General features: G+C 36.5%; 2 protein-coding genes across 2 annotated transcripts; both read right to left on the reverse strand.

The window, feature by feature from the left end:
- Window positions 1-8,585: 8,585 nt before the first annotated feature.
- On the reverse strand, window positions 8,586-13,395 carry LOC110732551 (bifunctional protein FolD 2). Its single transcript, XM_021912505.1, has 5 exons — window positions 13,023-13,395; window positions 11,116-11,299; window positions 10,847-11,004; window positions 10,526-10,738; window positions 8,586-9,090 (listed from the first exon to the last, which is right to left on the reverse strand). Exons 1-5 carry the CDS (start codon window positions 13,116-13,118, stop codon window positions 8,860-8,862), a joined length of 882 nt encoding a protein of 293 aa, XP_021768197.1. The 5' UTR covers window positions 13,119-13,395; the 3' UTR covers window positions 8,586-8,859.
- Window positions 13,396-25,459: 12,064 nt separating this feature from the next.
- LOC110732552 (putative gamma-glutamylcyclotransferase At3g02910) lies at window positions 25,460-26,479 on the reverse strand. Its single transcript, XM_021912506.1, has one exon. The coding sequence runs from the start codon at window positions 26,213-26,215 to the stop codon at window positions 25,676-25,678; it is 540 nt and encodes a 179-aa protein (XP_021768198.1). The 5' UTR covers window positions 26,216-26,479; the 3' UTR covers window positions 25,460-25,675.
- Window positions 26,480-27,585: the final 1,106 nt, after the last annotated feature.

Here is a 27,585-nt window from a genome sequence, read left to right on the forward strand (position 1 = left end):
TGCAGAACCCTTCATGGGGAGCGGCTTCTCAATTGAGAACCGTCCCTTTATTTCTTTTAGGATAAACTGGTTATCCTTGTTAAACACATACTTTGGGGAGTATGGTTTGAATTCTTTCTTCTTTTTCTGAGCCGGCTGTTTAGAGGAATCAGCCGCCCAGACCTCTTTTCTTTTCTCATCTTTGTTGGACGACTGTTTCTGTCGTCCCTCTCTTTTGTCGAACCTCTTCCCGTCCGACTGTTTTATCGTACACAGATCAGTCGCCTGTATATAGGCTTCTGCTTCAATCAAGGCCTCTTGAAGAGTCGCCACCCTTTTTCGAACTAAATCAAATTTGAAGGTAGACCCGTCTTTGAGACCCCTAAAAAAGTCAGTATAAGCTACCTCATCCGGTAACCCTTGAATCTGTATTCTCATCAGGTTGAACCGCCTGATGTAAGAACGAAGCCCCTCCTTCTCGCCCTGCTGAATTGTTCCCAAATCAAGGGTCGTTTTCTTCGCAGGGATGTTCATAGCGAAGTTGGAGGCAAATAAGTAAGCAAGCGTCCTGAAGCTGTTTACACAACCAGTCGGCAGGTTGCCGAACCATTGCTGTGCAATTCCCTTGAGAGTCGCTGGGAAACACTTGCACCAAGTGGGATCATCCAACCCTTGAAGGTACATCAGGTTGGTGAATGCCATCAGATGATCTTCTGGGTTAGTAGTGCCGTCATAGGCGCCTACTAGAACATTTTTTACTTTGGCCGGCTGAGCGGCTTCAGTAATTTCCTTGGAGAAGGCCGACGGCTGTTCACCAAGTCTAAGCAGCCGTAGCTGCCAGTCCATAGGTTGGACGTTTTTTGCTGCAGGTCCACCAAATGGAGGTGGCTGCATAAAATACTGTTGTTGCGGCACAAATGGTAAGTTTGGTACCGCCTGGGCACTATGAAAGCCGGACTGACGGGAGGTGCCGCCTGACAGACTCTCATGGTACGACTGAGTATGCCTCATCGAGGCATTTCGCAAACTGTCTTGAAAATTTGAAGTAGAAGCCGACTCTGATAATCGGTCACTCTTCTTCTGCTCTAGCAGGAGCCGAGCATCTGTGAACGTTTGCTTTGACCCGTCCGCCTGAATATGACGAACCGGTTTCCTATTTCCCGTAGGATAACGAAGTTTTGTGAAATCAAGAGCAGGTGGCTCCCGCTTCTTGGATTTAGGATGAGGAGTCGCCTCTCGCCCTTGAACTGGCTTCCTCTTCAGTGAAGTGGAAGGTTTCTTGGCCGACTGCTCTTTGACTGAAGCAGGCGGTTTTTTGTTGATCAACTCTTGAATCTCTCCCTTGAAGTCCCTCATGAAGGTCATGAGTTCGTTCCTTGTGATGGGAGCAGACCCATCAGTCGGCTGTTGCCGAGCAAGCGGTGCGCCTGCTGGCTCGCTTCCTGTTTGAAGATGCTCCCGTTCCCTCCTTTCGGTATGACGGGTACGTCGGGCCCTTAGGGTCCCGTCTGGAGCTGTATGAGTTTCAACTTCAAATTCACTTTCGGTATCATGGTCCGACTGAACTTGAGGGTCGTCTAGGGGACGCCTCTCTTCTGGAGTCGGTACAGACTTGGATGCCATCTCTGAAGTACTCTCCCCACAGACGGCGCCAAATGTTTCGGGGTTTTCTGATGTCCTGCGGGAGAGTTACAATTCCGAGACTGGAACCGGACGCCTGTACCTGCAAAATAACGGAGACTCCTGAGAGCTCCGCCTCCAACGGTCAAGTTAGTACCTGATTAAGGAGTAATTAATACGGAAATTAAAGTAATAAGGTCTCTCTAGGTGAGAGTGCCTAGTGTTGGTAATCTGCGTCGTTAGCGAGATTAGCCGGTTGTTGGTGTTCCGTAATATCTCTGTTCTTCTCTGCTTGGTTTCTTGATTTTTCGATTCCCTAACTAATGAGGATTAATTAAGTATTTATAGCCTTGAGAAGCGTGCCACTCTCTAGGTTTAAGGTAAACCTAGGGCTGATCGGACCTCTAGACTGGATTGGGCCTTGATGGCCGGTTTTCCCATTTGGCATGGGTGGACACGTGGCGTGCCTTGATTGGTCCGTAGAGGACGTATCTGTGATTGACACGTGGCAGGCTCCTATTGGCCTTCGTGAAGGACCCGTGGCGGAACCTGGTTGGTCCACTTGTCAGACGATGATTGGTGGATAAAAATCCCCTAATCAGTAATGACTTTCATACTTAAAGTATTAATCACAAAAATGGTAATTAAGCATTCCTTGCTTAAAAAAAAAAAAAAAAAAAAAAAAAAAGAAGCCGAATACTGTCTATATCATCGCTTATCAGGATCTATGGAGTAAGATCGCTTATCAGGACTCTATGGAGTAAGATCCATGGCTTGGACAGGATATGTAGTTCATGTCTTAATTCCTGCCGCTAAGGAAGACTACATTTGATGGTGTAATTTCTAAGACATATTACCAGCATGCTCAAAACTCTGAATTCAAGCAGTCTGCTAAACTAACTGCTACATACATCTCTGTTCTCAGAAATTGATCACTTTTATGAAAACTATTAAATATATCTAATTACATCAGAAAAAATAAGAGATATATTTTGCAATCAGTGTCACCAAAGTCAGCATGCGACAGAATGGGCTGCCGCCTATGCTTCGGTCCCCATGTGAAACACTACTAGTGAGGATTTAAAGATTAATGGGTGCTATCCAACCAAGCAGTGTAGTAGTTTTTACACTTTTGAAATCACACACCAAACATTTTGTCTATACTATGATCCCTTCGTCTTGTAAGTCAACCAAAATCCATCATATCTTTTATTTTAACAAAAAGAAGCAGACAAGAGTAAGTGTTAGGAGAAGATCGAAATGAAGCTCAGATTATCAAGCAGATGAACAAAAGAGATCTTTCTACATTTTAGCACACATGAGTACACAACCAGTGTTTTTCCATCAAATAACTGAGCGATTCTCAGAACATGTATGATGCAGAAATGTATGTCTCTGATGAAGGCAATTGCAGTCCTGTTTGAAGCTAAGTAAACTAATCTACATAAGCATACTTAACAAATATACCCTTACTATAATCTACTATAACTTTGTCAAAATTGTGAAGGATTTAACTCTGGGAATACGTCTGAGGCACTTGTCCAAAGATCTAATACACAAAAGCTCATCTTGCGATAAGGCCTGGTGGTCAAGACTACAATCTTTAATGCCTCCGGCCTTCTACACAACCAAAAAAAAGTAAAGCATTGTGATGCAACCTCCATTATTGACTTTACTCAGCACTCTTATGTTACAAGAGAATATCCCCGAAAAGGGGGCGAAAAAGTTCAACACTTTTCTCCTACAGCTAGTAAGGGTACACTTCTTATCTTCTGATCATTACCATTGCAAAGCTAATAGCTACACACTAGCATCAGTAGTGGAATATCACATGCTACAGACTTCCTTCAACTCCATATACAAATAATGAGGGACCCATCCATCTTTCTTTGCCTAGCTAGTGCTTGCATCTCTTTTGCTTTTGCAGACTGAAGAAGCAAGTGAAACCAAAAACAAAGTGCTTTCAATTCACATCTCTTTTTAGCTACTAAAACTAGAATATCAGTTCGGTTTTGGTCATGGAACACGTACGAATGCAATTGCCACTCAGCTTCACTTGCAGTTCATTATATGTCTTAAAGACTTGAACTATAGCATGTAAATTTGAGAATGTATTCTTTAATAAGAACAGATCGAAAATTTTAGTTTATATGGACATAAATCAATCTACATTCTACAAGATTTCTGTATTTGCATTGTTTCATTTCTGTATTCTCAAAATTAGAAATTGTGTTGTTCATTATCATTTCTAATTCTCAAAATGAGGCTGCACAATATATTGTCTCGCAATTAGAATAATAATCCATCAACTTTTGAGAGGTACCAAATTATGCATATTCCAACAAGTCCACAACCATCTAATAAACCTTTAGTCAATTAAATACCATCAAATAATTGATACTTCATAGTCCATATTACCACAAACACCCGAAATAACACTACAAAAACGTACCACCATAACCATATGAGATACCACCGCAACTATCTTTATCTAAATGACAACGTATTGTTTGACAACTCTCATGGATATAATACAAGTCTGTAAACACCTTTCTATATGCCACTCAAAAGAGCCTAAATATGGCTAATTAGTACATCCACTATAGTAAAATTCCCTCTCAAGTCTTCCACTAACTTTCTATACAAAAATTTCTTCTCATTTTTATGTGGTTAATGGAGTTTGTTTGGTATCTGATCACTTGATTAGATTCCACTGACAACTTAATTATACATAATCAGAAAATCAGCATTACTCTTCAATTATTTTTTTTTTATTTTTAATTTCCTTTAATTTACGTACACTTTTGATTAAACATGCAGTACATAGAGCATTAAGCCAAGTGGAGCAGCAACCTATCAAATTTAATGTTAATTTGGGATAATGGAGATCAAATGCTGCCCCCATTTATCCTTTTAATGGAAACTTATTACTATTATTCGGATAATGCAAAACAAACATCAGCCTTAGTAAGGACTACTAACATTCTTTTAAGCATAAGTTTTTTTGCCATGCTGTCTTAATAGGCAATCAAGAGTGGAGGATTAGCAGAGCCATTATGCTTAATATCTACAAGATTGGCTTTTCTGATACGTTTTTCTTTATATATGATACTTGTTGTACTCGTTGGTTATTAAAAATTATTCCTGCCCTACCAGATTACGTCATTATTTTGACTTTTTACATTGTTTACACACCAACTTTGACCATTTTTTGCTAACAAATGAAGATATTGGGTTTTTCTTAATGTAACATACTCAAAATATTAACTTCTATAACTTTTTTACTAATACGTAGTTAAGCTATTGATGGTCAAACTTTTACAATAGCAAGCATGTCCAATCAAAGTGAAACAAGTAATTTGGAATGGGAGAGAAACTGTTGATTAAGAGGATCCAATAAGTGAATTAGCCATAACAAGTTGATGCTTAGCTTTATCACCTACTTGTTCCATTTACCAATCAGTAAGCTAATAAGTAAGCTTTATCACCTACTCGATTGAGTAAACATACATTTACTTTTCTCAATAATGGCAGTCACGTATGCTACAATCTTAACTTGTAAGGCTACTAAGGTACACAAATGGTGACAAATTCACACGAGCAGAGGGGTTTACTTCCGGATGGAAACTAAACCCAACAAGGCCAACACACCCCTATGTATGTCGTCGGGAATATATACGAAAATAGCTTGTGATATTGGATCTTTTGGCTTATCTATGAGATAAAATTATTATAGTATCTCTTAGGGGAGTGAACCCTCTACACCTTAAGCTCAATAATAAGCATTTAGTCTAAGTTTATGTTTAGTTCACCTTATTTTACTTATTTGATCTAATCTAAACTTTTTATATGATTTGTTTTGTTAGACCCTACATGTACACTAATTCATAATGAAAAAACGTATCAATTGATAGATTTGTACTAATGTGTATTTTTTAAAAAAGATTTGTGTAAAAGGATCTTTTAAGTGGTCCATTTTGTTTAAAAGGACCTTTTTAAGTGAAAAGTTGTGAAAAAGAACCTTTTAAGTTGTATTATGTTGCGAGGGGGTACTATTCTAGGTTTTTCGGAACTCCGCCGTTGACTCTCACGTGGGGGTCACGTGACATAAAAAAAAAACCCACATGTTTTTTTTTTCCCCTTTTCCCCCAAATTTCCCTCCTTTTCAAACTACCCCTTTCATTTTTTCCCTCTTTCATACATCCTAAAAAACGTGTGGGCTTTTTTTTTTAAAGTCACGCGTGACTCCCACGTGAGAGTCAATGCCGGAGCTTTACCGTTGACCACCCGGAAAATTCAGCCCCTATTACCCCCTCACAACATAATACAACTTAAAAGGTCTTTTTTCACAACTTTTCACTTAAAAGGTCCTTTTAAACAAAATCGACCATTTAAAAGGTCCTTTTACACAAATTTTCCATATTTTAAATATGTAATTTTCATAAGTTTTTTCATTCCGGATTTAAAGATAATTTACGATAAAAAATTGCAAATAAAAATGATAAAGTCTGACATAAACTTATATTTTCTGATCTAAAATAAGTAATAAGAAGCCAAAAGTAAACATCACATGATCTTTGTTAAAAATTTCTAAACTTAATGTTTTACAGTATGACTATATTAGCACCCCTAATGTAGAAGATGAGGTGACAGGGCAGGTTTTACCAAATTACCAAGATGATTAAAGTCTTAAAGATGTTGTGTAAGCAATTACGCATCCATGGTATTTCCAGGGCGCTGCATGCAATCTGTTCTTATAATGACTGAATTTCTCCAATAGGTATCATTTTAATCAAGCACTGATCTGATGTGGCCCTTTTATGTGATGGTTTCGTGGGATGAAGTGCTGTTGTGATAAGCTGTTTATGAGAATCTTTCATATAAAGTTTGGGATGCAAACCCTTGAATTAGAAGAATTACAAGTTTACAACTTACAGAAAACAGCCTTATTTTGCGACCACCGGTACGCCAGTCATATACTTCATATGTTATTGCTAGAAACCAGAATAATACTGCAGCCACCTTACAGTAGACTACTAGACTGCGGTTATTATTTGTATTGTAGTTGAGGTCCTTGAGGGTATCACTGTGTTGATTAGTTATTTTTCTAACTTGGGTTGTTTGTAATGTTACACGATTGAGAAAACCCGTAGTTTATCTCATGTTGAGCATTGTTTCAGGATGAATACATTTTCGTAGACGTACAATTTTAGTTTCCTTGGGGATTTTTAGCTAAGTTTGACTTGATTTGCCAGATGAATAAAACTCTTCCCTTCCCCGTTTTACACCTAAAAAACTACATATGATTAAAGATGGCATGGATTAATTAACACTAAAACCCAAATATGGAATACAAGAATAAGGGCAAAAACGAATCCTCAATATCCCAAGCGATAACAGTTAGCAAACTCCCAACTAGCTAAGGTGGGGTTCAAGTTGCTTCTCATATGCACTCCTTACATTCAAAGACTGAGGACCGCACCTTTTATGCTGGGATTGTGGCACAGTAATACACTAGACCTAGGCCCACGAAAATACCCAATTCCTTCCCTTTTTGGTAGTGGGGGCATAGCAATAAGCATTTAGAAATGTGATCAAAGCTAACAGAAGTCTCTTATCACACTTCCAATTCAGTCTAGATAGACTTGGCAAAACTAAGTCGTATCCGAGAATACAATCCAAACAAACTCAAAAAATATTCAATATTAAGCGGAATTATAGAAAAGATTCAAAATTGGATCAAACGAGTCATCATCCTAATATGATCCAAAACATAATCAACTCGAACTGAACATGTTCTGGATGATCCATTTGTAAGGTGTCATTCTAGAGAGGCAATGTTAAAACCAAGAGCAAGAAGTAAAATAGTATACTACTCCTGTAAGCCTGCCCAAAATTTTTGATGAATTGACCTCTCAAGCTAAGGAATGTCTGCATTTTTTTAAGATGGACCTATTCCCTTCTGCTCCCAAACTGGATTACTTTGATTAACAATCCTAATTGGCAGAGCAAAATTGTAATTGTGAGCCTTTTAGAATATTTAGACAACATTATCCAGGAAGCCTAGAATGTCCACAAGATAAACAGTTATATAGTTTGGTTTATCAGAAACAATATTTCTACTATATGAGATGGATGGGTGAGCACAATTCGCTGCATAGTTTTGTTTAACTAGTTCACAAGATCCGACGAGCAGTTCAGGAAGTCTATACATTTTTAGGTAGCTTATGGTAGATACAGCAGTGTTTTCGAAACACCCTGAAAAATTGAAGGATATTTTGAGGAAAACTTGAGGATGGGATTAACCTTACCCCCCTGGAAACACAGGGTACCACATTCCAACTTGCAACTCCCAAAATGTGATTAGCAGGAGACGAGAATTTGGCAAAACACTAAGATACTTGATTGAATGCTTGAATTTGTAATTTTGATGGTGATTTATTATTGAAGGGAGATTTTTATGAGCTTCCAACATCATTATAACAAAGTACAGCCCAAAAATTGACCACACTGTCTTGGTTTTCCATAGTGACCCACTTACATCAGTACTACTCAGCATCAGATATTATGCTAATATCCATTTAGCTGCTACGCCCACTCTCAGTCACACTTCTAGAAAAGTAAGGATAGTGTTTATGGCAAAGTCTTCAATGGTCGCTATGATGAAGAAGTAAATATGCGATTTTCAGCTTCGCATGGACATTCTTAGTTTATTACTATGCCCCGGGCATTTGGATTTTTGAAGGATCGACTTTCTTTGGATAGTTGTGGCGTACAGGGTTGCAATATTGGTTTTCACTTGATATTGGAAAGGAATTGAGACTTGAGAGTTATGATAGATCACAGCAATTAGATCTTTTTCATCCTATTGCAAAAAATATATAAGGCAGAACCCCGGAGTTTGACATTCAAAGTTTGGTTTGTTTTATTTATTATTTATTTATTTTAATTTTTCCTATCTAAGAGCATTGCTAAGAACAGCATTACATCAAGAGAGACAAATACATCATGTAATATCACATTCTTCAGAAATTACACAATTTTATTCCCTGAACAGGATACTGATCCCTAACAATATAGACAGCACCACTCTACTTGTGTGAGAGATGATACTTTCAACAAGAGTCTAATGTAATACTGTTTATGGAACATGAGCGAAATCAACAGACCAAAACCAAAAACCAGATAATCACACAGACAAATTTCTATTTAACACTTAATAGGAGGAATATCATGGGACATGCCTTGATGAGGGAGTGCTCATTGCCCAATCACACGTTTGGCACCATCTAGAGTATTTCTCAATAGCATGGCTACAGTCATGGGTCCAACACCTCCAGGGACAGGAGTAATCCATCCTGCTACTTTACTAACTTCATGGAAATCAACATCCCCCACAAGACGGTAACCTGACTTTTTACTTGGATCATCCACTGCATTTGTCCCCACGTCGATGACAGCAGCACCAGGCTTGATCCAGTCACCTTTAATCTGAAATAAGAGGAAGATTAATAAATCAAATAAATAATTAAAAAAAAAAATACAGAAATAGAAACAAGGTAGCTTAAACTTCTTCAGGGGAAGATTTGCACATGATAACTAGTGGGAACTGGGCAGAAAACAAAGCTCTAATGAAGGGTAAAGGCAGAAACTATTGCTCTCATATAGTTTCACTAGATTGCAGCTAGCATAAAGATAAAAATTATCACTGAATTTGTTAGGAAAGTATCGCCAATGACAAGTGAAAAATCTAGGAATAATAAACTCCAGCATTCTGACTGAAAATGTTCTTGCAAGATTCAGGGCAGGCAAATCATTGTCTGAATTACTCTTCATTACAAAAGTAGCCCCTATAATATTCTCGTATGATATAAGTGGTGTGTTGAATATATTTGCACGGTGGAAAACCAATAAGCTTGAGGCCTCTTCCAGTTGTTAGGGAGTTTGTTTGCTGGGCAAAAAGGCAGAAAACTCTGGGACTACAGACTGATCAGCCACGGCCCATGGGTAAGTATGTTTGGAATGGATGTTTTAAAATGGAACGTGACAGGCATGGCCCATGGATAATTATGTTCGGTACATGGCCCAAAGATATGGATCAGTCGCATTTAATTTCAGGGGTCATATTAGTGGAGTTAGCAAACTCCACGCATGCTAGCTAGAGCTGAATATAAATAGTTGTGGCTGGGGATTCTTTTCATGTGGTATACTGGTATCAAGGAAAATAAGAAATAATTAGTTGGATTAACCGGCTAGAGAAAAGAGGCTATTCAAGTGCATAGAAAAATATGTTGGCATGCTGGGAAGTGGGAAGTGATACAGGGTTAATATTCCAAAGCGTAGTTTTTCTTGGTGCTGGCTAACTATGCTGGACAGGTTAAAGCTGCAGAAAGGTCTATGATTTAGATTTCTTGTACTTTGTGGAAAACATCGAAACCTTAGATAAACTCCAGTACAATTCTGCTTATAGCAGCTTTGGCTTGGAATTAAGAGCATATGCTATGTTAACTGGAAAAATATGCCCATGGAAGCCTCAAAATTTGGGAGCAGTGGGCTCAAAAAATGAGCATTGCACAGCATATATGGACTCACAGAGATGAAGCTTTATGGAGCAATAATTATGCCTAAGAATGATAACAGATGTGACTAATTGGTCTGAGAACCTATGAATTAGTTAGTTGTGTAGTACGGATTATATCTATTCACTGGGTATCAAAAAGGGCTTAAAGGCCATTCCTAGAAATTAATCTCTCCCCAATGACTTAAGTAAGTTAGGGGTTCCTTTTTATAAGCAATAAAACTTCTTTCCTTTCTTCACGCAAATAAAAGGAAAGAAAAATGAAGGGAAAAAAGTAGCAAGTCTGAGACTACTGGTCACAATTATCAAAGAAGCAAGCAGCAGAAGGGGAGAAGGGATCTTATATACCATCATGGCTTGTCCTGCTGCAGCAATGACAATGTCAGCTTCACGAATGATGCTTTCAGGATCAGTTGTACGAGAGTGCACAATACTAATGGTCGCATCTGCTTTCAAGAGGAGTAGTGAAACCGGCAATCCAACAATATTACTACGACCTACAACAACTGCCTTCTTGCCTTTTATACTGATGCCGCTTCGAGACAGAAGCTCAAGACAGCCCTGTCAAAAATGAATTTCTGTAAGCCCAAAGATCTGGACAGTGCCCATTTTACAAAAAAAATTAAGTTCAATGTTGAAAGAATCAATTAGAAATTGAAAATCAATCACCTTTGGTGTGCAAGGCTGGAAGAGGGGGTCTCTACCTTTCATTGCAAGTTTTCCAATGTTCAGAGGATGGAAACCATCTACATCCTTCTCGATGCTTATTTCACTTAAAACATTTTCTTCATTTATATGTTTGGGCAATGGAAGCTGAACAAGTATACCTGAAAAGCGCCAATAAGAAAAGAAGTAAACTAGTGAGCAACAAGAATAATGAAGAATAAAATTCAATATGCACGAAAACTGTATCAAGTTTGCTGACAAATATAACGAACCATGTACTTCAGGATTTGCATTTAACTCATGAACCTTGGCGATCAATTCAGGCTCTGAAACTTGCTCAGGAAGGTCTATGTCGAAGGACTTGATCCCCACCTCAGCACATGCTTTCCTTTTCATATTCACATAGCTTTGAGAATCCTTCCTGTTGCCCACGATGACTACTGCCAGTCCAGGGACCTGTACAAATTAAGCATGCATGACATAATTTCAATCCACAATAAAGGGGTGAACAAACATACTTCGTAAACTCAAAAAAAAAGAAAAAAAAATTAGAACAAGCATTCTTTAGGTGGGGAAGAAGCAAATGGAGAAAGCTGCAATATAAGTTCGGAGTAAATAACAACTGAAAACAATAGAATTATGCAAGTAAAACTTATAACCATTTCAGCTACAACAAATTTATAAGTAAACAACATAGCAAGATCAGGATCTGCCCATCTTTCCTATGTGCGCTAACACTTGTACTATTACTCCAGAGAACAATTTAGTAGCTGAATATTTTTTAATGGTGACGGTAACGAAAAGAAAATCCGAGATAAGGAACCAAAAAATCTGTAGACGCTTTACAAATTTAAGTTAATCCCTACATCAGCAATTTTTACACGGTGTGGCTCTGGCTATTTCTCTCCAGCGTTGAACTACACAATAATTACACATTGTGTATTTTATAGGAAATCTCCATTCCAACTGTCAACTGCAAGGCCCAAAATAAATTTTTTATCATATTGTTTTGGGTTCAGTAATTTCTCCTTCTACTGCTAGAGGAAGCAAGACAAACTCAACAACAGTAATTCAAATCCTAAGAGCAAGGCAATAAACGATTTAACAGTTTTGTTGTTACAACACCATAGATACTAGACATACTACGCGGAATATCATGTGTAAAAGTATGATAAAGCATCTCCACAACCAACTAAGAGTCTTTCTCTATTGATTCTTGCCACCACTTACTACTACCTACTATGCATTGCCACAAACATTTACAAAGAACAACCCTCTTAAAATCACCCACAACTCAATATCATTTCCTTAATCTATGCCATTCATACAAAAATGGGCCACCCCCCACACACCCTACAAGTGTATACAGCACAAGTATCACCCAACTTATCATTAATATTCATAGTATGCCTCAAGATTGCAGCAACTCTCTCGGTCCTAAAACCCAGGATTCGTAGTAATTCTAATACAAGTATAAATTTTGACAGTACCCTCTGACTGGTGCATAAAAACTGTGACCACACAAGAGTGCAGAAATCAATTATTCGTACAAAATCAATTCCCCTGTAATACAATACCCCATCTACCTCAGAAATTGTTGTTAAAACAATTGCAAATCAAATCGAAAAAATCCCAACACCCCGGTAATTTGGGAACTTCCACTTCACTCCCTAGTATCTAGTGCCTTACATGCTTACTGTTAATCATTTCTGCATTGATCATCTACTTACAGTATTGAAATGCTAGTAAGATTCACAAATTACAGTATAAACAACATATCATTATCAAATTAAGCAACCCTAAACTAGTATTCTATGATAGTGCATTTTCATAATCCATTTGTCATTCCATTGGCTTTTGTAGCTACTCAATTATATGAGTCTGAACTATAGAAATTTCAACACTTACAAAATTAGGTCAATACCAAATTTCCACCATATATCAAACTGTTAAATTACCTGAATTTCTATTTAATCCAACAATTTACTTTATTAGCATACTCATAATTTAACTTTTTTTGCAATACTCATAAAATAGCAACCAAAATGATGAATTCATATAAACAGATTACTCAGCATTAATACAGAATTGAAATCAATTGGAGAAAAATGTGGAAAATTGAACAACAAATTAAGCAGAAATAATAATTAATCCTAAAAAAATATGAAAACGAAGATACCTTAGCGTGATTTTGAGAGAGAAGACGGACTTCATCGGCGATTTCAGATCGAATAGTCTGAGCAATGGCTTTTCCGTCGATAATTTTTGCAGACATTTTGATTGAATCTATCTGAATATGCGGTTGATTCTTCAGGAGTGATGCACATAGGCGTTGTGTTGGATATAATTTGTCAGTTTGTCTTCGATTTGCAAGAGGGCTTTTAGCAAGGGTAAAATTGTCATTTCGCGCAACTCGTGGGCAGGCAGCAAGATAAGGGAGAAAATCAACCCGTCTAAGTACGTTTACTTGTTCAAGACCGGGCCAGTTTTCTACGGTCTGATCTGGTCTGGTGTATTTCAAATACGGAGCAATTTTGTTCAAAGCAATACTCGTATAATAGAATGACTTGTTTGATTATAAATTTATGTTGATCATGCCTTGAAATCAAGCAAGGGAGCCATTTGATTCCAAATACGGAGTCTTTTGATCAAACTATGTAAATCCTTGTGTCTTATAGTTCTCATTTTTTAATTAACTTTATTATTGAATATTGTTTGGTGCTTTATATATTAGTGATATATGATATGATATGACAAATCACTCTCTTGTTAAGGTTGAATTTGTATCTCATTATATTGTATATATTATTGGACAAAACACTCTTAGATATTTATTTGGAAAACACTTATTAAATCAGAATCTTGAACAATGTTTTTGAACATAATTACTACTCCGTACTTAAAAGGATAAGTTAGAGCATCATATTCGATCATAAATTCATAATGGACTAATGGTTAAATTGATGGATACATTTCTCCATTATATCTTGGACTATAGTTGATAAGTACCGAAAAAAAAAAAAAAAAAAAAAAAAAAAAAAAAAAAAAAACATTGTGTGGGGATGTGGCTCCACCTTATCCTATATTCCTATTGAAAGTGCTCAAACTTCCCATCACCAACCCACCAGATGAAAATAGATCCAACAAGATAAGAGAAATAGGGACATAAGAGTGACTATAGTAGAGGAAGTGATGAGCTTTTCCTTATACCATCGCAAACTATTTATAATCATTGTATTTCTAATCTTATTTTTAATTCAAGTAAAAACAAAATAATTAAGTTAAGCTTAAAATAATACTCCTATTCATCATTAACATCTAAGTTAGCCATATGATCGATTTGTTTTTGTTATATATATACGGAGTAATTGTTGTTACAAATTATGATATAATGTTTCTTTAGTTTATAAAACTTTAATCCTTGAAAAATCAATCGAATTTATAGAAATTTCTATTCATAACATAGATCTCTACTCTAGAATGATCGAATTGTTTATGTAAATTGAAAAGTGATGAAAGGTTCCAAAGTATGTAGAAGCTAAGTACAAAGAACAATAAATAAATCATGTACAAAATCATAGCTCAAATCTCATTTTGCATTATTTATCAACAAACTTCACTCGAGTGATAGTTTATGTTCATGTAGTACATACTCAAGCTAAGCAACCAAAAGATATACACATATATAAGTTTCATGGATCGTACATCAGCCGAGTATATACATTCATCTTGATACATAACATCCTCGATCTCGTGCAAACCATGCTACACGAATTTGTACACCGATCTGATCGATTTCAAGAAAAATCATCTCATCATAGCCTGCCAGTAGCATGAGATTACTCAATTCATCTCAAGATCCATACATAGTTGATTCATGAGATAAGATTGTTACCCAAATATATTATGTTTTTAGTTTTAAGGGCCTAATTAAGTGTGACTCCAAGGCCCTAAAAACATAATTACTCGAATTGGATCTTCGTTATTATGTATGTTTAATTTTCGTCTTGCAGATGATGGAGGAGGAACGCGATGTTTATTAATATCTTTATTAGTATCTCTTACCATGGACACCATAGCCGCCTCGTGAACATGCTTGAGCTCTTCTCCGATGACACTCTTCCACTCGTGAACTAAGGAAGCGTCACAAGAGAACTTTGTTGGCTTCATAATATGATGCTTTAGGCAAATAATTTTGTTACCTTAGCGAAAGAGCGATCATATAAGAATTGTAGCTAAGAGTTAGGGTGCCTCTTTATATAGTCATAAAAAAGGTGATCATAGAGGGTTTTTTTTAGTGGAAGAGCGAATATATTGAACTTTAATAAAGTTTTATATAGGAGTATCTTGCTAAAGCCATATCACAATCAACTAATTAAATAGATAAGTAATAAATTATATCTAATCATAGAAGTCATCGAATCATATTGTTAAACACATAGATTCCTATACTTCGTGTTTAGGTTTTATTACAAATTTTTATTCCTTTGTATTTTACGATTAATAATATACGGTAAAATTTAAGTTTATAAGTCGAAAATGACTATAGAGTATGTATGAGTATTTAGAAACAGATAGGCATATTTTAAAAGTAAGAAAGTGATATAGAGACGTGGTATCCAGCTAAGTGAGACCCCACACGTCCTACCTATATATATTACGTATTGAGATAGAGTGGAATTGAGTATGGTTGATTGGTTGTGGGATACACATCATCAGCTGCTTTGATTAAGTAGCTAAACGTTACGCAATTGCTCATGCTTTGTCGATGTCGTTGCTTAATTCGTTCTTAATTATTACCCCATATAAACCTAATGAAAGAATTAATTATATTTAGATCTTGCCTAACAATAAATGACTTCATAAAAAAAGAACATTACATATAAATAAAAGAACATTAAATTTGTCCCAATATTCTTTTATTTATATGTAATGTACTTCCGAGTGTACCATGCACATGGTACACCTCCCTCTACCATACTATTTTTACTTGTCTAAGTCTTTATTACAAGTATTTAATTAGTCATGATCTATAAGATAATGACTAATTCTTTGAATTATAAATCAAATTTTCCCATTTTTCTTTTTTTTGGGCGCTCCTTTTTCATGCTTTATGCAAGCAAGCACACATAAGAAATGCACTATTACTAAGTCACATTTCACCTAATTAATAAAATATATATGACATGATTGACTATACTCTTGTTGTCTATTTATATATGTTGCTGCATTAGCAGATATTTATTCTTACGATTTTGCAATTAATTAACAAAATTGGCTCTTCAAAGCATGAAAAGGCCAATTCAAGAAAGTTACATAGCATCTTTTTACTACTTTATTTATGTAAGTGGCCATCACTGATTCACTCATCACAAGTTCACAACACCATGAGTCTTTATTGTGTCACAATCTCACATAACTCATAAATGATAAACAGATTATATTTTTCATTTTTGTACTCAGGTACAAATATGGATCACATCGCGGTGGACCGATCTCTTATTCTTCTATGTCGACAGATAGTCAATCTCGCTCATTACAGTAGGATCCTTGAAGGTGGATAGAGGATAAGGGAATATCATTTCCAAACTTTGTATCAAGACACAAATTGAAGTGCCTCTAATGATTATATGTGTGTAATAGGGAGTGTATCTTTTATTATTGGTTATATATAACAGAGTAATTGTTATGATGGATTGAAAGTTAATTTTTTAAGATTAGTCATGATATTCTAGTGAATGTCACGCACAAGAATGAAGTCTAGCCATCTATATAATCTCTTAGCTAGGTTACAATTTAGAAATTTGATCCGTGTGTGACTTATAATATCATAAACGTATTTGCAAACTAGCCCAATGTATGTATAATTTTTGTAAAGGTAATGGGTCTTTTAATCTCGAGGGTCAACCCTAACGGAGTAATAGGTCACATATAATACGGAATAATAGGTATTTTGTAAAAAATAAAAATTTAATTAAAAACTAATAAAGCTCAGTTAGACTCCCTAAATGCATGGGCAGGTACGTATTTTGTAATTAAAAAGTGAATTGTGTTTGCTTATTTAATCATACAAGAAACATGCGTATTTCATCTCATCCAATACAATTGTGCATTTTAAATTAAATTTTGGTGTATATGCTAGCATTATTCTTACTTGGTTTGAGCTGAGTTTTAAAAGGTGTTACTTTTTGTAGCTGAGTTTTTATAAATAGCAATATTTTAGAGTTGCTATTTATACAGTATGTTGAATTAATAAATTGAATCAATTGTAGCTTAATGGAACATCAATCAAATCAGTTTATTAGATTATTGTTTTCTAGATCAGCAAAACAGCATCAGATGTTGATTCAAGGCAAAATCAGATTGTATTCCAAATTCGACATGGAGAAAGATTGATTTTTGCTGACAAAATGTAAACTTGAAGATAATAAGCATCTATGCTTATACCTGATACGACCACTTGGCGGCTTATATAAATGTGATATGAGCAGTAAACGAGCGACACGTGTCATTTACTTAGTCTCTATGCCTCTATGCCTCTATGATTCTACAATATGATACATTGATACGACATAAATCATTGAAGTTCAGAAAATCAAAGTTAGTGCATGCATGACAAACATGAACATAAGTTGTTGAAATCAAACGGGCAAAGGTTACACATAAACTTAGTTTACAACTTTATGTGGGTTATACATAAATCAAAGATGTGACAGCCTATTATAGATGTTTGCTTTGAGGGCCCAAAAAAACTATTTTAAAATATTTCATTCAAATTTCAAATGAAATTCCAAACCTAATTTCAAATCTGATATCTATTTTCAAGGCACAATCAATGCACCCAAATTCTCAACCACTCCATCCTCTCATTTTTTTTGGCTGAATTTTTCTTTGGTCTGGTTTTTCTCTCTCCTATCTCTTCTAACATTCTTCATTTCTTCATATTCATTCATGAATTTATTTTATTTTTTTCATATTTTTTTACATAATGTTTTATGAATCAAGATTTAGCAATTATATTATTATAAAGGAGCATCATTTCATTTTTAAAAATAACAATTGATCTAGAGTTAGTATGTGTGTACACTACAAGTTTAATAATTTTTGTGCCTTGGAGTAATTGATTATTTTATATTAAGGAATAAGATCATATTAGTATTACAAACAATAATGGATGAATGGTTTATTGAATATAGTTACTAATCTCCTTTTTACACTATGAGAAAAAGGATAATAAAACGAAAAGTAGGTAGAAATCTCCTTACAAGAATAAACAAAGATTTGAAAGTTTAAGTTTTATTATTAATATATTTTAAAAACATTCTTTAATTTATATATTTATGTTTTTTTTTTTTTTTTTGTGAAAATGATATATTTATTAGTAACTTGTAATTATTTTTTGTATTCCAAATGATATTTTTTTAACCTTCCACTAATAAATTTTTACCCTTCACTACTTCATTTTAGCCCTTCAACTTAAGTCTCGTCATTAGTTTCGTTATTTATTTTTGTTAAAAACTTTTACTTTATTTGTATGTTTTTTAATTTTTCACTAAATGGTATTATTAACAACCGATAATTTGTACTTCATTTATATATTTTTTTTGTTTTGACAAAATGGTATATTTATTAGTAATCGATAACTATTTTTTGAATTTTAGTTGGTTTTATTTTTAACCCTTTACTATTTTATTAAGGGATTTGTTAAACATCGCCCACAAATTACTACATAAAGCCCACAAAATTTACTTGGTTTGACAATATTGCCCTTGACCTTAAAAAAAAAAACACTCACACTCTCATCACTCACACTCTCATCGCTCATCTTCTTTCAACCTCTCTAAAAAAAAATATTCAAACAACGGCAATGTCGAGGCGGCAAGGCAAGGAATTGGCGGCGGCGGCGGAGGGAAGGAGGTCCCAAGGAGGCAAGGTACAATTTGTAAAAAAAAAAAAAAAAAAAAAGGAAAAACCGCCGTGACGGAGGTGGGGCGCCCTGGTTGGACGCCCAGCCAGCGGTGGTGGCGCCAGCTGCAGACGCCGCCACCAGTAGGCTGGCGCCTGGGCTGGACGCCATAGCTACGGTTGTGGCGTTTAATCAAGGCGCCGCAGCCGTGGCTATGGCGTCCAGCCCAGGCGCCAGCCCACTGGTGGCGGCGTCTGCAGCTGGCGCCACCACCGCTGGCTGGGCGTCCAGCCAAGGCGCCCCCCCCCCCCCTTTTTTTTATATTTGTTTTAAAATATTGTTTTTGTTTTTGTTTTTTTTTTGTGTAATATCTTTTTGAATTGTTTTTATATTTTGTTGTTTATTTTTATAATTTTTTTCAATTTTGTTGTATTTTTTCTATGTTTATATTTTGTTTACAATTATTTGTTTGTTTTTTTTGTACATTTTTATTTTTATTCTCTATTTTGATTTGTTTTTATATTTTTTTTGTGACTTTGATATTGTTTTTGGTTAGTTAATTTATTTTAAATTTTATTATTGATATTGTTTTTGGTTAGTTAATTTATTTTAATTGGGAATGAATTATTTATGTTTATATGTATTCTTCTGTGTTGGTTTTATTTCCTTTCTAAGTGTATTTTTTATTCTATTATTTTTATTTAAGTGTTTTGTTAATTTCTTTATTATGTTAATTTGTTAGTATGTTTTTAGTTTATTTGATTTGGGTAGTGGTAGCTATTTTTCGTATAAATTTTTGTATGTTTATATAATTTAAAATTTTGTGTAGAATTCACTGGGTCGTCATGGTGCGGGGAAGAATGTAGAGCTTCTTAGTAGAAGCTATTCAGTGGAGAGGTCGGGGCATAGACATGTCAGATCCCGTGGTATTTCGGCCTCAGCTCGTAGAGAACGGATCCACCGTCGGGATGAGGATGACGATGACGATGATGATGCTGAGGAGGGTGACCAGGAGGAGGAGCAGGAGGAGGGCGCAGATGAGGATGAGGATGTGGACGATGGCAGTGGACCGTATGATGATTATGGTCCATTCATTCAGAGGGTTGATGACATGTACGAGACACATATGGTGGAGGTGCGTAAGGGTAGGGGTGGTAGGTTTGTTAGTAGATCTGGCACATCATCTGCGTCCACTGTATCTGGGGCAAGCAGGAAACGGTCGAGGGCCGGTAATGATTCTTGGGTTGTTAGGAGTGAGGTGCCCGGTGGGCCTGTTGACGGGAGTGTGATTCCTAGCTTTCTAGGACACATAGCTGCCCGTATTTGGGAGGACCAGGAGAGGCCTTCAGTTACGGGGTTGTTGAAATGTCATACCCGGGAAAAGACTTGTAGCTTTTTGCGTACATGGGCTGAGGCTTAGCCGGCGGAGAGCGAGATGTTCGAGCGACTGGAGGGCACTGGGGTGAATCACGTTCCTGCCACCATGCACGATAAGATTGACAGTACGCTGATCACGGCTTTCATTGAGCGATGGCAGCCGGATACAAACTATTTCCACCTTCCGTTCGGTGAGATAACGATCATGTTACATGACGTCGAGGCCATTCTGGGGATTCGTGTCGAGGGTAAACGACTTTGTGCTGTGGCTGATGCGGATCAGGCAGATTTGCTGGCGGAGTTGTTGGCGGTGGACAGGGCTGCACTGTACACCGAGGCGCTAGGTGTTTGGGAACACGGAGGTGTGAAGATCGCATCCGTGTTGCAGCGGTGTTTGTACCCCAGTGCACGTAGGACGCACGACGCACAGCTGAGTGCTTATGTTTTTCTACTCCTCGGATGTACCTTGTTTCCGGATAAGAGCGGCGGAAACAAGCTCAGGCCACGCGACATAGTAGAGGCGTGTGACCCCGACAGTGTAGGCCAGTTTTCCTGGGGATCGGCTACGTTGGCGTATTTGTATCGCCAACTAGGATTTGCGAATTGGGCTGACGCGGCAGGTATCACTGGGTGTCTGACTCTATTGCAGACCTGGATATACGAGTACTTTCCTGCATTGCGACCACATCGTGACCCGGTTCCTATTGATGAGGGGATGCCGCGTGCTTGTGCGTGGAGTCCGCGTTCGGAGAAGAAGTCCGTTGACCGCCTCCGATCGATACGGTTATTGCTGGACAGGCTGTCCCCCTTAGAGGTAACGTTTATAAATTGTTTCTACATTTTATTATTTGCACATATTATATTCATGTTATTAAATTTTAAAACTATGTGCAGGTGAACTGGATGCCTTTCGGCCCGAACCCTAGTGTTAGGGTACCCAGGACCCTGTACACGGGACTCATTCAGTATCGTGAGATCGTCGAGGCGTACATGCCCCAGCGTTGTCTTCGCCAGCTTGGATTTGTCCAAGTTGTCCCTCCTCCCCCGGCATGCCCGATGAAGGCGATCCGACCTGCATCGTCGAGGGACTACGTCGTGCAATGGCCGGATATCATGACCGGGACGTGGGACCAGTTTCCGATGGTGACCCGCTTATGGACTGCGGAGTTGCAGCGGCCGCCCTCTGGGGTTCCTCCCATGTGTGACCATTACTACATGGAATGGTTCAACCGGTATTCGCACCCGAGGTTGATCGCATATCTCGACCACAACGATGATGATTATGTGCCACCGCCTACTGCCATGGAAGCGGTATGTCTCATATTATATTTATCGTTGTCTTTTAATTAAGTTTTATATGTTGTTATTGTATTTCATCTTTTATTTTTTGTTGTATGCAGTGGATGGGAAAGATAATGCAGGACGTACAGAAACTCTCTCTTGAGAAGGACAGCATGAGTGCAACAGGGAGAGCTGTTGTTGATAGTCTGGAACAGACCCTTGCGCAGTGGGAGTCGTCGTCGAGGAGGGATTACTGATGGTTTTGTCATTTTATTTATAGAGCACTTTAAATATTATCGTTTTAATTTATTAAATTGGACATTATGTTGTAAGTTTGTAACATTTTAGATTGTTCTTTTAGCTTCCAGCTTAAACATATTATCATTGCTGTTTTTAAATTTTGATATAACCGTTCGTGGATCCGCGCAACTTACCCATGCAACATATAGAATGCAGTAAGCAATACAATATAAAAGATTAATGTTCTCATTAAAAGAGCAACGTACAAATAAGATTACATAGGAAGAATGTAAACATGAAAAACTAAAACGCAGCTAGGGTGTTCCATTCGTGGATCCGGTCATGATATAGCGCATCCCAACCCTCTACGCTCGCTGTGCGAATGTTTTACCACCAGTGTCGGACACCACTGGTACGAATCCCTGAAGTTAGCCAATGCTCGCTCATACGCTTCCTCTGTGGTAGCCTGTAGGATCTTCCGCCACTTACCATTCACCAATCTCTCTGCCATTTCCAAATTCTTGTTGAAAAGGTTGTAGGCTTTCACTTTCACGCAGTTGTTGATGTGCCATGTGCACAATAAGTGGTTCGATTCTGGAAACAGCTCTGCTATGGGGGCAAAGAGACCTCCCTCACAGCCGCTGACGATGGCTGCTGGATGAACATTAGGCCCGATGTAGTTTCTCAGCTTCTCCAACACCCAATAATAACTTGGAGTCGTCTCATCCTTGATGATTGCATGACCAATCAGAAAGTTCTGGTTCGTTGGAGTCATCCCCATGATCTCAACCAGTGGGAACTTGTACTTGTTTGTCTTGTACGTTGAGTCGATCAAAATCACAAATGGCCAAGACTTGATCATATCAGCACAATCAGGATGCACAAGGAAAAGATGAGTCACCTCCGCTGTATCTTCATCAGAATCAAACCAGAACAGGTAACCACGTGATTGTGCCTGGTGTAGCAGCTGCTGTATAGGGTTCCTTCCCTCTGACCGTTCAAACCTGAGTTGCTGTCTGACGTTGTAGATGTGTCTTCGGTTTGGATGGTCTTCGGGAAATTTCTCTAACACAGATGCTAATATTTTAGCAGGCTTGACTTGAGCATCACTCATTTCTTTCACAACTAGTTTCGCAGCAGGACTTAAGCCGCTCAGCTGTCGATGACCCTCTTCATATACTATCATCTCATGGTTGTGATACCCCCATTTAGAGTAACCAATCACTTCCCAACCGTCACGACTCCGTAGTTGTCGAACCTTTACTCTGAACTCACACCCACAACCTTTCCGCTTTGTATCAAACCGAGTGGCTGTACGAAAATCTCTTTCTTCTCTTTTGCGATAACGGTCACATCTCAAAATGCGATTCATTCTACCATCCCGTTGAGATTTATGAGTTACTACTACCAAGCAAAATCCAGCTGCAATTGCAACCTGTTTTGCCCAATCAATCGCCTATTGAGCTTCTTCGAATGGACCATCATGTCCAAATATCCCACTGTAATCATTTCCGTCTCCACCATAATCCTGCATCAATTATATATTACAATAAATACATTTAACGGATAATACATTTAATTTCTATATTTACACAGAATTAACACAAAAAAAAGCATAATTATGTATAATCAAACTTAATTTTTATAAAAACCCAATTCGAATTTTCAAACTAAATTTAAAAATATACCATTTCGAATTTTCAAACTTAATTTTAAAAAAACCTATTTCGAATTTTCAAAATTAATTTAAAAAAAAACCCATTTCGAATTTTTTTAAAAAATCATTTTTGATTTTTTTTTATTTTTAAAAATTAAATAAAAAACAAAAACAAAATAAAAAAAGAAAAAGAAAAAAAAAATATATATGAGGGTGGCGTCTGCCAGGGCTGCCACAGCCACTTGACTGGCGCCTGGCAGGGCCGCCGCAGCCAGTACAGTGGCGCCTGGCCAGGACGCCAGTCTGGTGGTCTAGGCGTCTGGGCTGGACGCCACTCTGGTGGTTCTGGCGTCTGGCTTGGACGTCCAGGCTACGGTTTGGGCGTCCATCCTAGGCGCCGGAGCCACTCCGACGGTAAACCGTCAATTTTAACGGTGACTTACCTCGTTTTCCGTCGACGACAGCGTACCTCCGGCGTCCCCCACATCTCCGGCCTGCCCTCCGGTCTCCCCCGGCGAGCCAGTACGGCTCCACATTTTTTAAACCGAGATTATTTCAATTTTAGAAAATGGGCATAATGGTCACACCAAGTCATATTTGTGGGCTTTATATGGTAATTTTCGGGCGATGTTTAGCGATTCACTTATTTTAACCCTTCATAACTTGATTTTAGCATTCCAATTTGAGTATTCCATTTTTTTTTTTTAAGAATGAGTATTCCATTTAATAGTCATTACTTTGTTAACAAATATTACTTAGAATTCTCCTTGCAAGAAGTTAAGAAAGTTTCAAACATTTTATTTTTTATTTTAAAGATGTTACATTGTAAACTACTTCATTTGTATAATAATTATTATTATTATTTTATTTTTTATTTTGTTCTTTTTTTTGTCAAAATGGTTATTTATTAGTTATTGACAACAACTATTTTTTGAATTGCAAATGTTATTGATTTTAACAATTCACTATTTGATTGTACCCCTTGGCTACGTGATTTAAATCGTCCAATGTAAGTTTTATCGTTAGTTTTGCGTGGTTAAAGCAAGAAATACTATTTCAAGAGTTACTCCTTATTTTGTAAATATGGATTTGAAAGTCAGTATTTGTATTACAACATTAATTTGAGAGTCAATATTTGTGTATTACAAGATTAATTTAAGTATCTAATATTACATATTAATCAATTATCTAATATTAATATAAAGGAATTAGATCATACTAGTAATGCTAATGAAGATATTAAAAAAAAAAAAAAAAACCGAAGATTATTTAGAAATCTTCTTATCAATTTAATTTAACACAAAGGCGAATAAAACCACATCGGTTAATTATATTTTATTGTAATGAAACAATCGATCCGATATTTTATTGTAACCATTTGACATGTTATTTTTATATTCCGCCGCTTTATGTTAAAGTTATACCCATTTTTGATATTCTTTCAAAAAAAAAAAAACCCATTTTTTATAACAAAATGATGTTTACTGGTATCGGGAGTACAAAATAAAGGTAGAATACAAAATTATAATAAGGTTAAAATTGTCCAACTATTTAACATTTTTGAAAATATATCGATATGGATGTCCTTAGAAAGAGCATTAAAAAAGAATTTTATTGGTGTTTTTATAATGATTTTTTGATTTGTAGTTTAAAAAACATTACCAAATGATATATTATTATTCAATATTGTAAAAGTATATTTCTCTTCATTAATGACTCTTACTAGGATATTATTATTTATGTTTACTCCACATAAACCAAGTTTATGTGTAGCATCTCTAAAATTAATAAAACATACAAAAAGAACTACCCTAAACTGAAGGGAAAAAAAAAAATTGTGGTTGAGAAGTTAGTTCACTAGGTAATAAAACACTTGATTAGACTGTTAAATTAAGAGCTACTAACTTGAAACATAATTAATGAAAATGAACAACAAATACATAACAATAAGAAGCTAGGTGACGATGATAAATAACTTTGTTCCGTCGTATGATTTTAGTTATAACTCGTTATCAAGTTAATGTTTATTCATTTGTATCAACATTGTATCGATAGCTATCACTAGCCTATTATGTTGTTTAATTTTGCCTCTTATTCTCTCCCAAAATATAAGTATAAATATAATCCATCTTCTTTTTCTACATAATTAAACCAATCCCCTCATGATCATCTAGATTGAGTCGTCACATACCCAGGTTAATAATTTATTGATAATTTCAGAAATGAAAACATGTACTTTCGGATGTAGAGAATTAATTAAAGAGTACTAGTACACTTTTAAACCTTTTTCACAGGAACTAAGATTAAACTCTACTGCATAATTTAAGATAATAATAATAATTCCAATTAATTTTTGCATTACACATGCATTTCAATTAGATGGATGATGATCATGAGATTGAAGAAATTCAAGAATATAATCCTTCAAATTCAAACCAACATCTCGATCCTTAACCCTAACATATTTCTCCCCTAATTTATCCAAATATTCCTCCATTACCACTTTCCCATTTTTATTCCACAATTCCTCCCCAAAACTACGATGCCCAAAATACCCCTCTGCTTCCGTCACCCGCGGGTCACCTTCCTCATCCGTCACCACCTCTATAGGAAGCCGCTCATAGTGTCCACGGCTGATCCCTTCAAGCTCGTCCAACCGGGCCAGGCCCAATCCCGATACCGAGTATAGCTCTCCGATGACCCGGTGACCCGACCCGGGAATGTTGATCAAGAAGGGGATACCCAAGGGCCCGCATACTAGAGGGTATGAATTGAGGGTTTTGTAACAGCCTAGGAAAACGGCGTCGTTTGTGGCGGTGAGCTCTTCTAAGAGGTGGTGGTTTGGGAAGCCTCGTTTAAGGGTTCCATAGACGAATAATTTGGTGATTTGGTTGGTGGAAATGGTGGACATTGGTGATTGTTGTGGTGGAGAGAGAGTTTTTGGATTTGGGGGAAGCAGTAGAAATTATTTGTTTGATTTAAATGATACTGTTTGATATATTGATATTGGAGTGGGCCTTAATTTGAAAATTGGATTCTTGTGCTAAATTCTCTCACAAGTTAACCTGACCTATTGTATGGATGAAGTTCATAAAAAGTGAAAAAATGATAAGGAATCATACTCTGTATCACATAAAAGATTCTGGTAAGAATTTAAAATTAGGATATGTACAATTCACCGGCTTTTCACTTATATTATCCGTATGTTATTTTATTTTATTTGAATTTATTTTAGTTGTAATTTAAAGTTAGTTAAATATTAATTTATTTTTCCTAAATTTATATTATATGCACTTTGCTGAATTTATGAGATTTGATATAAGTAAAAAGAGGGTGAACATAATAGGGTCTTATATCATGATCTTGTGATTATAATGTGCATTATGGCTATGGACGAATACGAGTATGTTAAAAAATAATGTCCAACTAATTCAATGTTTGGCCATTATAATGGATTAAAAACTCTACACATTGATCCTACAATAATCTACATTAAATAACACTATCGACTTATTATCGAGAGTGAAGGATAGCTCAAGTGGTTAAAGTTCCCCTACGGTTCCAAGTGATTTGGGGATCAATTCTCATCACTCGTCCTTATGGCTCTCTTAACACCATAAAAAACTATCGACTTATCACCCCTTAGGGCTCTTATTACTCATTGATGGCTTGTTCGACGGTTTTAATTTTTATACATAATATGTTTTTTTTTTTCCCAATTTGAAAAAGAAATGGAGAGATAAGCTAGTGAAGTGACTCAAGTGAGCTAAAATATACGAAGTAATATTAATTTATTCAATGTACCCATTTTGTTTTTGATTGCTTTAAAGTGGGTGATAGCTTAAAGTAGCTTAAACCTTTTAACACAAATTCTTCATGAGACATTAATTTGGGCTGGACTATATATTGAAGTGGACCAGTGATGGTATAAACTACACGTTCGTAGTTAATAAAGTTACACGGCCCAACTTTCACGAACATGGGCAAAGTCCAATTCATACTTCACAAATGATGCATCTCCATTTTTGGGTTGTTGCATAAAACCAAACCTCTACTTTGATTCTCCCCCAAATCATCTCAAATATCATACTTCTGATTGTTAAAGTAATAATCATAATAGTGTTACTAATTATATCTTGAAAAATACTATTTCCTCTAAAGTTTTCATTTGATAGTTTGTAATTAGGATTATTCGTATGACATAAATAACAAGGTTTGAACTTTTCATTTCCTCATTCTAGAACTAGACTCACTGGGGGTGCGAGGACAATAAGTTTTCTT

The sequence above is a fragment of the Chenopodium quinoa genome, unplaced genomic scaffold, assembly GCF_001683475.1.
Source record: "Chenopodium quinoa cultivar QQ74 unplaced genomic scaffold, ASM168347v1, whole genome shotgun sequence".
Taxonomy (NCBI): Eukaryota; Viridiplantae; Streptophyta; class Magnoliopsida; order Caryophyllales; family Amaranthaceae; genus Chenopodium; species Chenopodium quinoa.